Raw genomic sequence first — 12,875 nt, 5'->3', positions numbered from 1 at the left:
TGCTGTGCGTCAATACAAGTTGTTTATACACGGTCAAGTTGTAGAATTGTCTTTTTAAGACATTTTGTCCCTAGAATGCTATCCTAAATAATTGATGAAGGTTGCGGAGGGTTGTGGTTTCAATATATGGTGGCATTTCCATAGGATGGTTCAGTACCCATTGGCTCAGAGAGATTGAGAAGCGCCAATTCTGCAAAACACTTCAACTCAGCTGTGTCTTAAATGGATCGAGTGGAACGCTTGAAAGTGTGGTGAAGAAAAGAGCCAAAATTGTGAGATTCTATATCAAACAAATATGACAAAGATTCATTTATTGTTATAATGTGTATTTTCTATTTTTTCTAGAAATAGTTACTTCCCTCTATGTGTGATGAGTCATAGATCCACCTTCTTTTAAATCTTATCATCTAAAAATTGATGATCTACAATTATATATACTATGTTATATGTTTAATAATAAATAGAGTAATTTGTGTTAGTGTGAACAATCTCTCCACTCTCAAATTTTCTAACATATCTATCCCCATAAAACTATATGTACTTCATTCTTACATTTTTATTCATTAATAACAACATTTTGTGGGGTTTAGGGTTCAATAAAAAGTTGAAAGCATTGCATATTTTTATTTTTTATTTTTATAATTTTGGAAAGAAAAGACAAACAGAACTAAGCAAAGTACAATACATGATTTCGATATTGAATAACCGATTAACTTATTCTGGGAAATATATTCTGTCCCGGAGCCAGGACACCCTTTGGATCGAACAATCTCTTTCTCTTTACAAATCGTTTCCAGCGTTGTTTCCCGAAATGCCTCTCCCATTCTGTCTGATTTTTATGACGACCAAGATATTGTTTCGCGGGGATGTCATTTGCTCTACAAGCCTCAAGAATAGCGTTATTCTGCTCGAGGACAAATGGGAGAGGAGGCCCCTCTGGATAAGGTTTGTCGAAACGGAGGAGCGATACCGCGTAGAAGATATCCTCGTCGGGAGTAACAGCGGACGTGCGAGAATCCCACCTGGGCGTGGTAACAAAGATATGCATGTAAGCTTATAACCACGTTAGAACAAGACATTAAAAAAATTGTTCATTGGCAATACGAGCATTTTAGTGGTGTGAGACTTACAAGCTTCTGTTGACAGGATATACGAGCATTAATCCATCCACTCCTTTTAAGAGTATCTTTTTAAAGATCTTGGAATCAAATTCTACCATTTTGCTCTTCGGCACGAAGAGATTGAGCCACGCATGAGGAGCATACCAGATACCGCTTTCTCTACTTTTTATTTCTTCGTGGTGGACACGATACAGAAAGTCGAAATACGGAAGATCGGCGCTGAATTGTAAGCCATTAATGAACCCAAGTTTGGAAAGCAGGGATTCAATTATCTGCACGACGCCCGGCAATTATGATAAGCAATTAACATGTGCCTTGTACAGTAGCATGGAATAGATGTAATGAATTTAGAGGATGAGGGAACATGTGAAATATAAGATTTTCCAAAGAGTAACCTTATCGATGTCCACTCCAGGGTCGTAGTAGCGGGCAACCTCAATAGCGTACAGCAGCGGGCCGGCTGTGGATGGAATGAGAGACGCATCGAAGGATTGATTGGGCGGAAAAGGTATGGAAGGCCAGCCATTGATTGAATCATTCGCGTTAACCACAACGACTCCTTCGATGTAATCGAATGTCTGTCCAGGTGGCAGAGAAATGAGGAGCTCCTGGTCGTGCATGAAGTCTTGGAGTTTCCAGTACACCAATCTTATCCATCTCGCCTGCACAAGACATATTATATCACTTTATATTAGCGTAGGAAAGAATTCTTACATGTATATATTCTTCGTTATGAAATTTTTCTGCGTACTAAACTAAGATTCCTGAGTTCGAATCTAATTATAATTAGTATTTTTTTTATGAGTGTGATAAGAAACACGAAAGATGACTTAGCAGATTTGATTGGGAAAATGCGGAAGTTCGAAAAGGAAAAGAGAAAGTGATGAGGGAAACCAATTTTAAGATTGCCAGCGTAGAATAAAAAAGGTCATTTCGTACCCTCTTAGGAGCACGTTGAAGAATGACTCTTGCTTTCGTAATCACTCCGAATTGTCCTAATCCTCCGAGTGCACCCAAATAGAGATCAGGCTGCTTCTGTTCACTGCACGTTATGATTTCCCCTTTACCTGTGACGTCACATAACATCGAAGCGTTTGAATTTATAGCTGACATTAACGAGATAAGATAAATTATATAACACCCACCAGGGGCAAAAAAATTTCGCTGACAATGAAATGAAATGAAATAAATATTTATCAAGTGCCAAATTAAATAAGGTCATTTTTTCCCAAATTTATTGAGTTTAGAGGGGTTTCACATGCTAGATCACCTCAAGATACATTTAAAATTTTGTAAAACAAAAATTACAATAATAAATTAAAAAATAAATAAATAGTGGAAAAAATAAATTAATTAATATCTATTTAGAATTTTAATTTTATTTTAATTTTACATCAACAATAAAATAATAAAAATAAAAATTGAGTTATTTTTTTAATTTTTTCACTATTTAACATAGAGTTGACAAATGATATTTAAAAACAATATTATTGATATTAGTTAATGCCTAGTTCATTTTATGTTTAGTTGAAATATAATTTAAAACAATAATAACAAAAAAAATATTTCATAAATTATATATTTTAATATTTATATTAAATTGTCAAAAGAAACTAGCTCAAGTGAGATGGTTCACAATTTGTGTTCCAAGTAGGGTGGACTCATTGTACCTAATAAAATGTACTTATTACTGTTTTGAATATAAATATATATTATATAAAATAACAAAATTTTATATCAATTTTATAATGAGAGAATAAAGTAATTAAAATTAAAAGTTTTGAAATATTTTAACATCATATATATATATATACGCTTTCTAATTTAAAATATGGAAAAATTTTGAAATTCTTTCCATATTTATGTAATATTTTAAAAAATATTAATAAAAAAATTAATTATATATATAAAATCCTATAAGTATATGTTAAAATATTAATAAGAAAAAAAATCATATATATAAAATCTTATAAATATATGTTTTCTAGTGTACAGAGTGTAAATCATAAATAAAATTTTTCAATGTCAACTATAAATATATTATATAAAACAAGTGAAAAAATATCTTAAAATTAAAACATTTCATTAATGTGTTTTCTTAATTCTGAAGCTACAAAACCTCTAAAGATCAAATCTCTAAATACTCAAACATTTCCTTAAGTTTTCCACTCAAAAAAAATTTGCTTCTTAAAAAAATTTGATCTCTACTTGAAAAATCCTGAATTAAAAAGAATGTGTGCTAATATAAAGTTATCTTATAAAGGAGAAAAAAAAAATTATATTTATTTTTATTTTAAATATATTTTGAATTCAAATTTTTGGTTCATAACTTTTTATATTTAGATATATAATCTAAAATTAAATAAGAACTAAAAATTTATATATATGGTCTTCGTAATGACAAATCCAAAATACATAATACAAATTAAAATAACACTTAAATAAAATTTAAAATAACGATTATATAAAGCATGAACCATTATTATATTTATTCTTCTAATTTTCTTAAAAAAATATATAAACTAAAGCATTTTTAGAGGTAACTTTTGATAAAAACAGGATCGATAAATATTGAAATCAAAGCTCTGAGGTTGATTTCGTAAGAACCTGTAACGATTTCTAGCTGCAACACATTGCTAATTTGCGGACCAAATCGATATGTCTGCCCACTTATTCCAGCATTGGACAGAGTCCCCCCAATGGAAAGATCAATATAATCAGTCCATGACCGAGGAGCAAGTCCGACACCCTCTGTACCCCTCAGCACATCAACCCAAAACTCACCTGCCATTGCATCCACATAGGGAGCATCTGCCTCGTTTTCGTGAACAATATTCATTCCTTTGAGTGAAGTCATGTTCACCACAATTCCATTCAATGCCATAGCCTGCCCGCCGATGGAATGTCCATTCCCTCGCGCAGCTATTGTTAAATTGGGAGACGTAGCTGCTATCCTTATCAGCTTACTGATATCGTTCGCTGAGGCTGGAGAGAGAACAGCAGCGGGCTTGTTTTGATATATGCCTCCAAAATCCTTAGATGCCTCTTGTATCGAAGGTCCCGTTAAAATTATAGGACCCTCGAATTCTGCTGCTTCAAGCCGTTGGCATAATTGCCTATCGACGTGGCCAGAGATCACACAATCTGCATATATGCCATCGCCTCTTAATCTCCTCAATAACAAAATCAACAAAAAAACGACCAGCCACCTCGTCTGCATCATTGATATTGCTCACGACACAGATAACAGAAGGATTATTCAAAACTGTAGTACATTCCTGCTCATATTTATAGAGATATTCTTCTTCTCGTATCTCTGGAGGAAATAAACCGAAATGAGGGATTTATAAGATGTATAGCTCAGCACATCCTGGCCGAGATTTACTGTCATCAGCGGATCCTTGGTGGGCTATTTCAACCAAATTTAGCGTACAATAAAATGCACAGCTAAGGTACACAACCGAATAACATTATTTTTCTTTCTACAAATCCCAATAAGAACATGTCAGTTGATTTTCTTTTGATAATGCCAATAACATAATAACATTATTTTTCTTTCTACAAATCCCAATAAGAACATGTCAGTTGATTTTCTTTTGATAATGCCAATAACATATTCAGATTGAAGAGAATTTGTAATTTGGAAAGCGCATGTACGTGTTAAGTCGCTTGCTAGCTGGTTTGTCAGCTTGCAATCAAATGAATGGAAGGCTGGCTGCTTCTCTGCCCGGCTGCGTCAAAATTAGACAGCAAAAGGAGGGACCCACCTGTGCGTGCATGGATCCATGTCGGCGTGGAATTTGCAGATCGCGTTGCGTTTAAAATGTATCTCGATTTTTAAGATCATTCACTACGTGTGCATGGATTCATGTCGGTGTGGAATTTGCAGATCGCGTTGCTTTAAAATGTATGTTGATTTTTGATAATCACGTAAATTAATAAACATGCACTGTAGTGTCAATTAGTCTATGTCTATGCTATCAATTTGACAAATCAAAATTTTGTCGCCTTGAAATTTTGATAGATTTTATGTCTATCTCGATGGATTTTGTGTACATCCAGATAAATGATTTAACAAATTAAAATTTTCCTCATTTAAAGATTTCATACATATTTTATGTACATCTTGATAAATTAGATATTTGTATCTTGATAAATTTAAACTTTTAATAGATTTTATGTATATTCTGATAGATTTTATGCGTATGTAGATCTTTAAAATGAGACAAAGCTTTGATATTAAAAAATTCCATATATCAAATTTAGTGGCAAATTCAGATTCGCAAAATCTTGAGCAAATTCGAATATTTTTTTATTAAAAAAAAAATCTACTTACTACAAACTTAAACCATTTTAATTGAAGTTTAACCTCGTCAAGGCACTCGATTGCGTCTTAGTTGCCATTTGACTTTCTTCGAAAATTGGGACTATTCTGGGTGATGTAGGGATACAGCGGTCAAAATTTAGTCCCATGAACCCTCAAGAGGTTCCCAACATAAAGTGACATTAAGAAAATGATAAAGTAAAAAGTAAAATAATTTTTATTTATTAGCATTTATTGAAGTGTAAAGTATTAAAATTTTATAGAAAGGAGTTTTAAGTGCACAATTTAATTGGTGCATGAAGTATTGTGAATATTGAGAAAAACTAAGAGATATAAAGTAAATGTAAAAGTGGTTAGGGAGTTATTAAATATACAATATTTTTTGGTTGACTAGTGGAATTGGTAGTGGTATCGTACTCGTGTTACATGAGGTCAAATTTTACCGACTGCCACCATAACCTCTAGGAGGAACCACCCAACAAGAACGGCCCTCGAGTAAAATGAAACTCTGAATTCGTGACAGACAACTTAACAAATCGTTTGCTGGCCACGAGACCAAACCTTTGCGGGCGAAATATATAAGTTTTACTTTAATGTTATTGGTTAAAAAAAATGGTTATAATGTTTTTTTCATATTATATTTCATTTTACAATGGTAGTTTATAAGATTTGAGTGAGAAATGAGTAAATGGAGTTATGAGGTAATTTGTTTTTATAAAGTTTAAATATTATAAGCTATAAATATTATTTAGTTGGTGGGAGTGAAAATCTAAAAGTTTGATATAGTTATATAGTCAAATTAGTTATGTCTATATTGGTGACCCATGGTATTACATGTAATGAAGCCCATAGACAAGCCAAGAACCCTTCATTATAATGTGCCTTTTGGCCTTATAATAAATCTATTACAATCTCGTTTTTCCTAGTTGGAGTTTCCCAAGATAAATCGTGTCTTGATTTATATGTTGTTGCTCTATTTCTATTATTGTTAATTTATTTTTCTCTATTTCATCTTTTGATCCTAACAACTAGAATTAGAGTAAGTGGATCCATTAATCTTAAAGACATAAGGTTTGTGAGTAACCAGATCTAGAAATCTAAGTGCAGCCTTTCGAAAGCTGCACTTCTTAGCTTTTTTGTAAGCCATGTTATTTAAGTATGCAAGTTGTAGTGCAATAGCCCATGGAGTTATTTCTCTCAATGATAGAGATGATGTAGGATCAAGTTGCGAGATAAACCACTTGGATAGATATGAGGGCAGTAGGTGTACTTATATGCTAGTTTGATCTTGTTGGAGAAATTGAATCTTTGATTAAGGGGGGTGTGTGAAGAAATATCAAAATGCGAGATAGCTAGGACCTAACTATGATTAAGAAATATGTGTAGCCATATGAACGTGAGATCATTGATGGTTCAGAAGGAGGTACCCCAATGTTTTAAGAATTTGCAAGGAAAATATGTAGTATGAGGTTTTGTAACACATGGTGGGAGATAATCATGGCAAGATGATAGAACGAGGGAATTTGTAAATGTTGGTTAAAGAAGCAATGGTAATTCTTAGTGATCTAGATGATGAAAAGAAATATTACTTCGTAGATGGAAAATTTTTAACTACATGTAAATGGGCATACAACTGTAAAATAGGGTATGAGGCATGTACACCCTTGGTAAAGTATAGAGTGATAGGGGGCATGCAAATTTCTTGATTGGATCTAAATAATTTCCCTACATACAGTTTAAAGGGGAATTGTTAGGTAAAATTCACTTGACCACAATGTAGGGGTTTAAGATGGGTTTGTTTGATAAATGTGTCTTGGTCATGGAGTCAAAGTTGTGAGGTCTACATTATGTAGTTTTTTAGAATGTGTTATTGGTTACCCATGGTATTGCATGTCATCAAGCTTATAAATAGATTAGGAATCCTCCACGATAAGGTGCATTTTGGCCATGTAATAAATCTATTATAATATGGTTTTCCCCATTTGGGGTTTTCCAATATAAATTGTGTGTCGTGATTATGTGTTGTTGATATATGTTTTATTATTGCTAATTTATTATTTTTTGTCAGTTTTGATTGTCACAGATATTATTCGAATTCTTGATATGCTCGATTCTCATGATTTTAATTATGTTTGCATTTCTGTTATTTTGAACCATCTATAATATGCCCAAGACCCTAGAATCATTGTGATCCTAAATGCTCTGGAATTGTTTATAAGGTAATTTGTTGTTCAACTAGTTTTGTGAAGCATTTTTCTTCTTCAAAGGTAGTTGGGTGGCTTAAAATTCCCTTATGGACTCTTCTCCAATGGTCAAAATATATGTATTTGCTAGTCAATACCAAAGGAATGTGGATAATCCCTCATTAAACTCTTTTTTGGTTGTACTAGGCCCAACCTCAACTTCTTGGGTAATCTTTTCAGATAGTTATTTCTACTCCAAGACTATATTGATAACCATTGTCGTGGAGTTGAACCACTGTAGATAGGTTTTTTTTAGAGTGATTTGATTGATAATAAGAAAAAAAGTCATCCATGCTGACATTGTCCATGTTCATGTTCACATTTGAAATATCAATGGGTTTAGGTTGGTTATTAGTTTTCTTCTCTAAAGGATAGAAATATCTTTCCCAAAACGAGTTCTCACTTGAATTATTTTTTAGGTTAACTACTTCATTAGAGAGTTCGCTCACCAGTTTAAGTACACTCTCCAAATTTGTGGCTTCTTTCTCTATTGTATTTTTCAATACTAAAGGCTTCTTACCATTCGACTTGGGTTCTTTTGTAGGTGTATTGTTTGCTAGGGCTAGCATTTCCATCTCTATTGTGATAGTTTCCTCAAAATTTAGGGCCAAGGTAGCCTTCTCTTCTCTCTTGGTGAACACGTGTGTAAATGGGTTTAAGGCTATAGTGTAATAATCGTATTAGGAGAATTTTGAGGTTTAAAATGGATCTCCTAAAGAAGATAATAAAATAATAAAATAATAGTTAAAATAATAAAATAATAGTTATGATTAAAAAAAAAAAACTACCTTTTTAATTTTAATTTGGCTTATCTCGTTATAGACTTACTCAAAAATTTTAGACACCCATTGGATGAAAATTTATATAGCACATCTAATGAGTACCCACTCTACATACTTTTGAGTAGACTCGGATTGAGAAAAGAATGAAAATACATGAAAAAAGTGTGTTTAAAGCATGTTGAACATGTTCTTTTCATGTATTTTGAACTTCTTTCAATACAAATCTAGTTAGAAGTATGTAGAGTGGGTACTCATTGGATGTGTAATTTAGTTATGCATCCAATGGGTGTCTACAATTGGCATTTGAATAAACCTATAAGGAGATAAGCTGAAAATACAATTAAAAGAAGTAGTTTTCTTCTTTTCCCTCCACAATATTTTCCCTCAGGGATGACAACATCATATTGAATCATATTGGTTCTTTTGAAGTTAATTTTTTTAATACTATTTTTTTTTAAACCCATGTTTTACCTGAAAAATCCCCTAATGTTATAGCTAATGCATCGAGAGGGTGAGAATTTGTGGGAATATTGTTCAGAAAGTGGTGAAGTGTTGATTAAGGTCCTTAACCTTATCTTTATTTCCCATATTAATAAAAAAATGGTTCTTTCGAAAGAGTTCTCTTCATTGAATTTGCTGAGAAAAGTTGTCTCAAAAGAATCCACCAATTATGAGATCGACATCTTGCTTCTAGTACCACATTTAGGATTTTCTCTCTAAGGCATGGGGAAGCTATCTACATAACACATATTCATGTTGTATATTTATCAAATGTAAATCTAGATAAAACAAAATTATGTGGTCTTCAGGTGAATCAACCTTATTAGGATCAAATGTGGGAAGGAGACTTTTCAGTAACTTAGGAAGATTATGCAAGATGCATGCAAGGTTTACAACTCCAGGTAACATCTGTTTAGGATGGCATTGTCTCTTTATCATAAAAGGCATTTCTTCTTGACCTGATTCATGTTGATATTTTGAGGAGGAATATAAATTGTCAACAAGATGAGTTTCGCCATTGGTGTCAACTAAAGAGTGAGTAGAGGGGATAGAATTGAAAGCAGTTAGAGTTATCTTATCAAAAAGACCAAATATATCTTCAAGAGCATGCTCATTCAAATTTTCAATAGAATCAATCAAGACATCGTCCTTGGTGGTTGGTATTCTTGTTTTCTTTTTCTTGGGGAGATGGGGAGCTACAATAAGTCTTCTAATTTGTTTAGCATAAGCCTAACTAATATGCCTAAGGAAATTTACATCAATGGGAGAGATAGAGTAGAAAAATCCTCTGGAAGGTTTTGCATTTTCATGTTCACAAAAAACATTGTCATACCTAGCTTTTGTCTTAGTATGCTTAGTATGGCAAAGAGGTGTATGGGGTTTTTGGGTAGGGTTACATTTTCCAGGATTGCTTACTTTGCAAGAATAAGGATGTGTACCAACCATGTAATTCAAGCTCTCTTTCTATCGCCAATTTAACTATTAAATAAGATAAATGACCTATCAATAGTTACAAAGGGGTTCTCTCCATTATGATATGCCAATTAGACCTCACATGGTTTGAGATAAGAGACCCATTGGGATTTTGGCTCAACAACCATGTTTGTTCCTTGATATTATTGTGATATATAGACGATCCTCATATTAGAGTAATGTAGATTCTAAGATACAACAATTTAAATGAAAATGTAACTAATATAAACTAATTAATAGCTAAAATATAGATACTAATTACAAAGTAACAATATGATAAAAAAAAAAAAAAAATTTGCTTTAAAATTTTATCCGGGATGGAATTGCGCTCTGAGGCGATTCGCTAGAGAAAAACAAAAACCTAGCCGCCATTACACGGACCTGCCATAGCTACTGCAGGTCTCTCCATTGACGGCCGCACATGGCATCAGATGCAGGAGGGGAGAGCTCTGCCTCCCCTCCACAGGACATGCACATGTCTGACAACAAGCAAAAGCCTGTGACCCTGCCCTCTGCAGACACAGATCCGGAAACAGAAGAAACCCAGCAAAGGACGCAGAAAGAAAAGCTGCATGCAGCTCAGAATGAAGAGGATACAGAAAAAAATGATAAGCATACCAATGCGGAACCATCTAAGACGAAAGCGACATCAAGGACCTGCATACCAAAAGCGGCAGAATCGATCAAGGTGGATCTGCCAAGCCACCGTATCAACAGCGAAATACAATACATGCAGGACTATGCCCTCATTGGAAAGTTTCTGGGATTTTGGCCCACAGAGAAAGCCTTACAAGGCTGGATAGCCTCCAAATGGAAGCCAAAAGGACAAGTGACGTTGCAGCTTGGCCCAAAGGGCTTCTTCACAGCTATTTTCAACTGTCTCGAAGACAAAACGAAGGTATTTGAAGGCGGCCCGTACTTCTTCAACTCCTCCGGTTTGTATCTAACTGAATGGAAGCCAAGATTCAACCCGGACAAAGAAGACTTCAGCTGGGCCCCTGTTTGGATAAGAATGTATTCACTTCCTGTGGAATACTGGAAAGAAGAGACACTGGCTGACATTGGCAACAAGCTGGGGACCTTTATCAAAGTTGCAACCGAAACAAAATCTCGCAAATACACCTCCTATGCCAGGATCTGCGTCAAGATGCACCTAACCAAGACGCTTGCAGACACGGTAAGTCTCTTTCACGATGACTATGAATGGAAGCAATCCTTAGATTATGAGCACATCCCCTTTCGCTGCAGAAAATGTCATGAACACGGCCATCTCTTCCGTGACTGCCCCTTAAATGTTCAGCCATCTGTTCATTCAAATGAGACATCTAAGGATCAAGATGGTTATACCAAAGTCCCCACCCGCCGCCGGCATGCCAAGAAAAACCAAGCTATCCCAGATCTAGGACCCAAGGTGAACCTCCAGAACCGTTTCTCTGTCCTAGCCTCTCAGGATTCTCCAAAGCCACCCCACTCTGAAAACCTTGATCATCAGATTCCCATCGAGCCCCCCTCCAACCGTTCCATCTCCTTATCATCCTCGGATCCAGCCTCCTCCAAACCTGCAGATACATCCTCATTGGCGCTCATCACATCTGTCTCAGATCTCGAACCCCCTTTCCCCCCCAAAGGGAAATCCAAATTGAATGAAAATCAAATAGCATCAGATATGGATCTTGATGCAGCACTCGCCTTAAGTCTTCATGATAATGCAGAGGAGATGGAGCAAAACATCCCGATCATTATGGAGGAAGACAGAGTAGATGTAAATTTAGAAGAGTTTGATATCTCTAAGCTTGACATTTCCAAATTGGAGACTGCATGCAAACAAAAAGAGTATGAATCAATCCCCCCCTGGCAAATAGACAAACTTGAAGGAGTTTTGTCGCGAGTTCATCACCATAAAAGTCTGGGTATTCAAGGTGGAAGTCACTGGGATGGAAAAAAAATCCTTAAAGAAACAAAGAAAAGAGGCAGAAAAACAGACCTTCAGAGAACAATAACAGTTGGGGAAATACTTATGGATTCGGGGCTATTTCCCAAGCTGACAAAGTTCTACAAACCCTCAACGCAATCTCCATGAAGCTCATATCCTGGAATGTCAGAGGACTCAACAGTCCCTCTAAACACAGAATGATAAAAAACTTGATTATGCAAGAACAACCAGCAGTAGTCTTTCTCCAAGAAACAAAAAGCAGTAGCGCAATGATAGACAAACTCGGCAACAAAATATGGGCAGGTAGTAGGTCAATATCAGTCGACGCTTCAGGGGCGTCAGGCGGTTTGGCCATTTTATGGAACCCGCAGATTGTTATGTTGGACAATTTCCATGCCACTCTCCATCTAATTCAAGCCACCTTCCATCTCATAGGCACCAACATTCATGGGCACCTCACCAATGTATATTTCCCTCAGTCGATTCAGCAAAAATTGGACCTCCTGGATACGATCTCCCTCCTTAATGCAAATAGACTCTTCCCCTTGTGGATTGGAGGGGGTGATTTCAATATCATAAAATCAATGGAGGAAAAACAAGGGGGCAGAGTCCGGCTCGACAGCGACAGCAATGGCTTCAAGCAATTCATACAGAACAATCAGCTCATGGACATTCCTACCTCCAATGGTATTTTTACTTGGTCCAACAAGCGCAAAGGAGCCCACCATATCGCCTCAAGGTTGGATCGATTTCTAATCTCTGACAATGCGATCCACCTCGGAGGAGACTTCAGCACCTCAATCATTCCTCAAAGCGGCTCGGATCACTGGCCAATTCTGCTTCATTGGTCAAGACCAGGTCATGGCTGCAATCGACCCTTTCGCTTTGAAGCCTTTTGGCTAACAAACAGCAAATTAAAGGATGTTGTTACTCAAGCCTGGACATCATATTCACCACCAGCGGGAGCCAAGATGTATCAGTTTCAAGAAAAGTTAAAAC

At 35.4% G+C, this 12,875-nt stretch overlaps 1 protein-coding gene across 1 annotated transcript; it reads right to left on the bottom strand.

Annotated features, from left to right (window-relative positions):
* Nucleotides 1-709: 709 nt before the first annotated feature.
* On the bottom strand, nt 710-4,420 carry LOC149156091 (cytokinin dehydrogenase 11-like). Its single transcript, XM_089444629.1, has 5 exons — nt 3,729-4,420; nt 2,061-2,188; nt 1,517-1,783; nt 1,131-1,393; nt 710-1,022 (listed from the first exon to the last, which is right to left on the bottom strand). Exons 1-5 carry the CDS (start codon nt 4,342-4,344, stop codon nt 710-712), a joined length of 1,587 nt encoding a protein of 528 aa, XP_089300755.1. The 5' UTR covers nt 4,345-4,420.
* Nucleotides 4,421-12,875: the final 8,455 nt, after the last annotated feature.

This window comes from Pinus tabuliformis, chromosome 9 (genome assembly GCF_031772625.1).
Source record: "Pinus tabuliformis cultivar Carrire ecotype Pingquan chromosome 9, CPIR1, whole genome shotgun sequence".
NCBI lineage: Eukaryota > Viridiplantae > Streptophyta > Pinopsida > Pinales > Pinaceae > Pinus > Pinus tabuliformis.
The sequence above is the reverse complement of the archived record's forward strand: the minus strand, read 5'-3'. Positions and strand labels throughout refer to the sequence as shown.

What these genes read in the sequence shown, in the direction of transcription:
- LOC149156091 (XM_089444629.1), bottom strand. Translation starts at nt 4,344, where the DNA reads ATGATGCAGACGAGGTGGCTGGTCGTTTTTTTGTTGATTTTGTTATTG. An exon ending in TTCAACGTGCTCCTAAGAGG is followed by an intron (nt 1,784 to 2,060) that starts GTACGAAATGAC and finishes TGTCTTGTGCAG; the next exon opens with GCGAGATGGATAAGATTGGT. An exon ending in CTGGAGTGGACATCGATAAG is followed by an intron (nt 1,394 to 1,516) that starts GTTACTCTTTGG and finishes GGCGTCGTGCAG; the next exon opens with ATAATTGAATCCCTGCTTTC.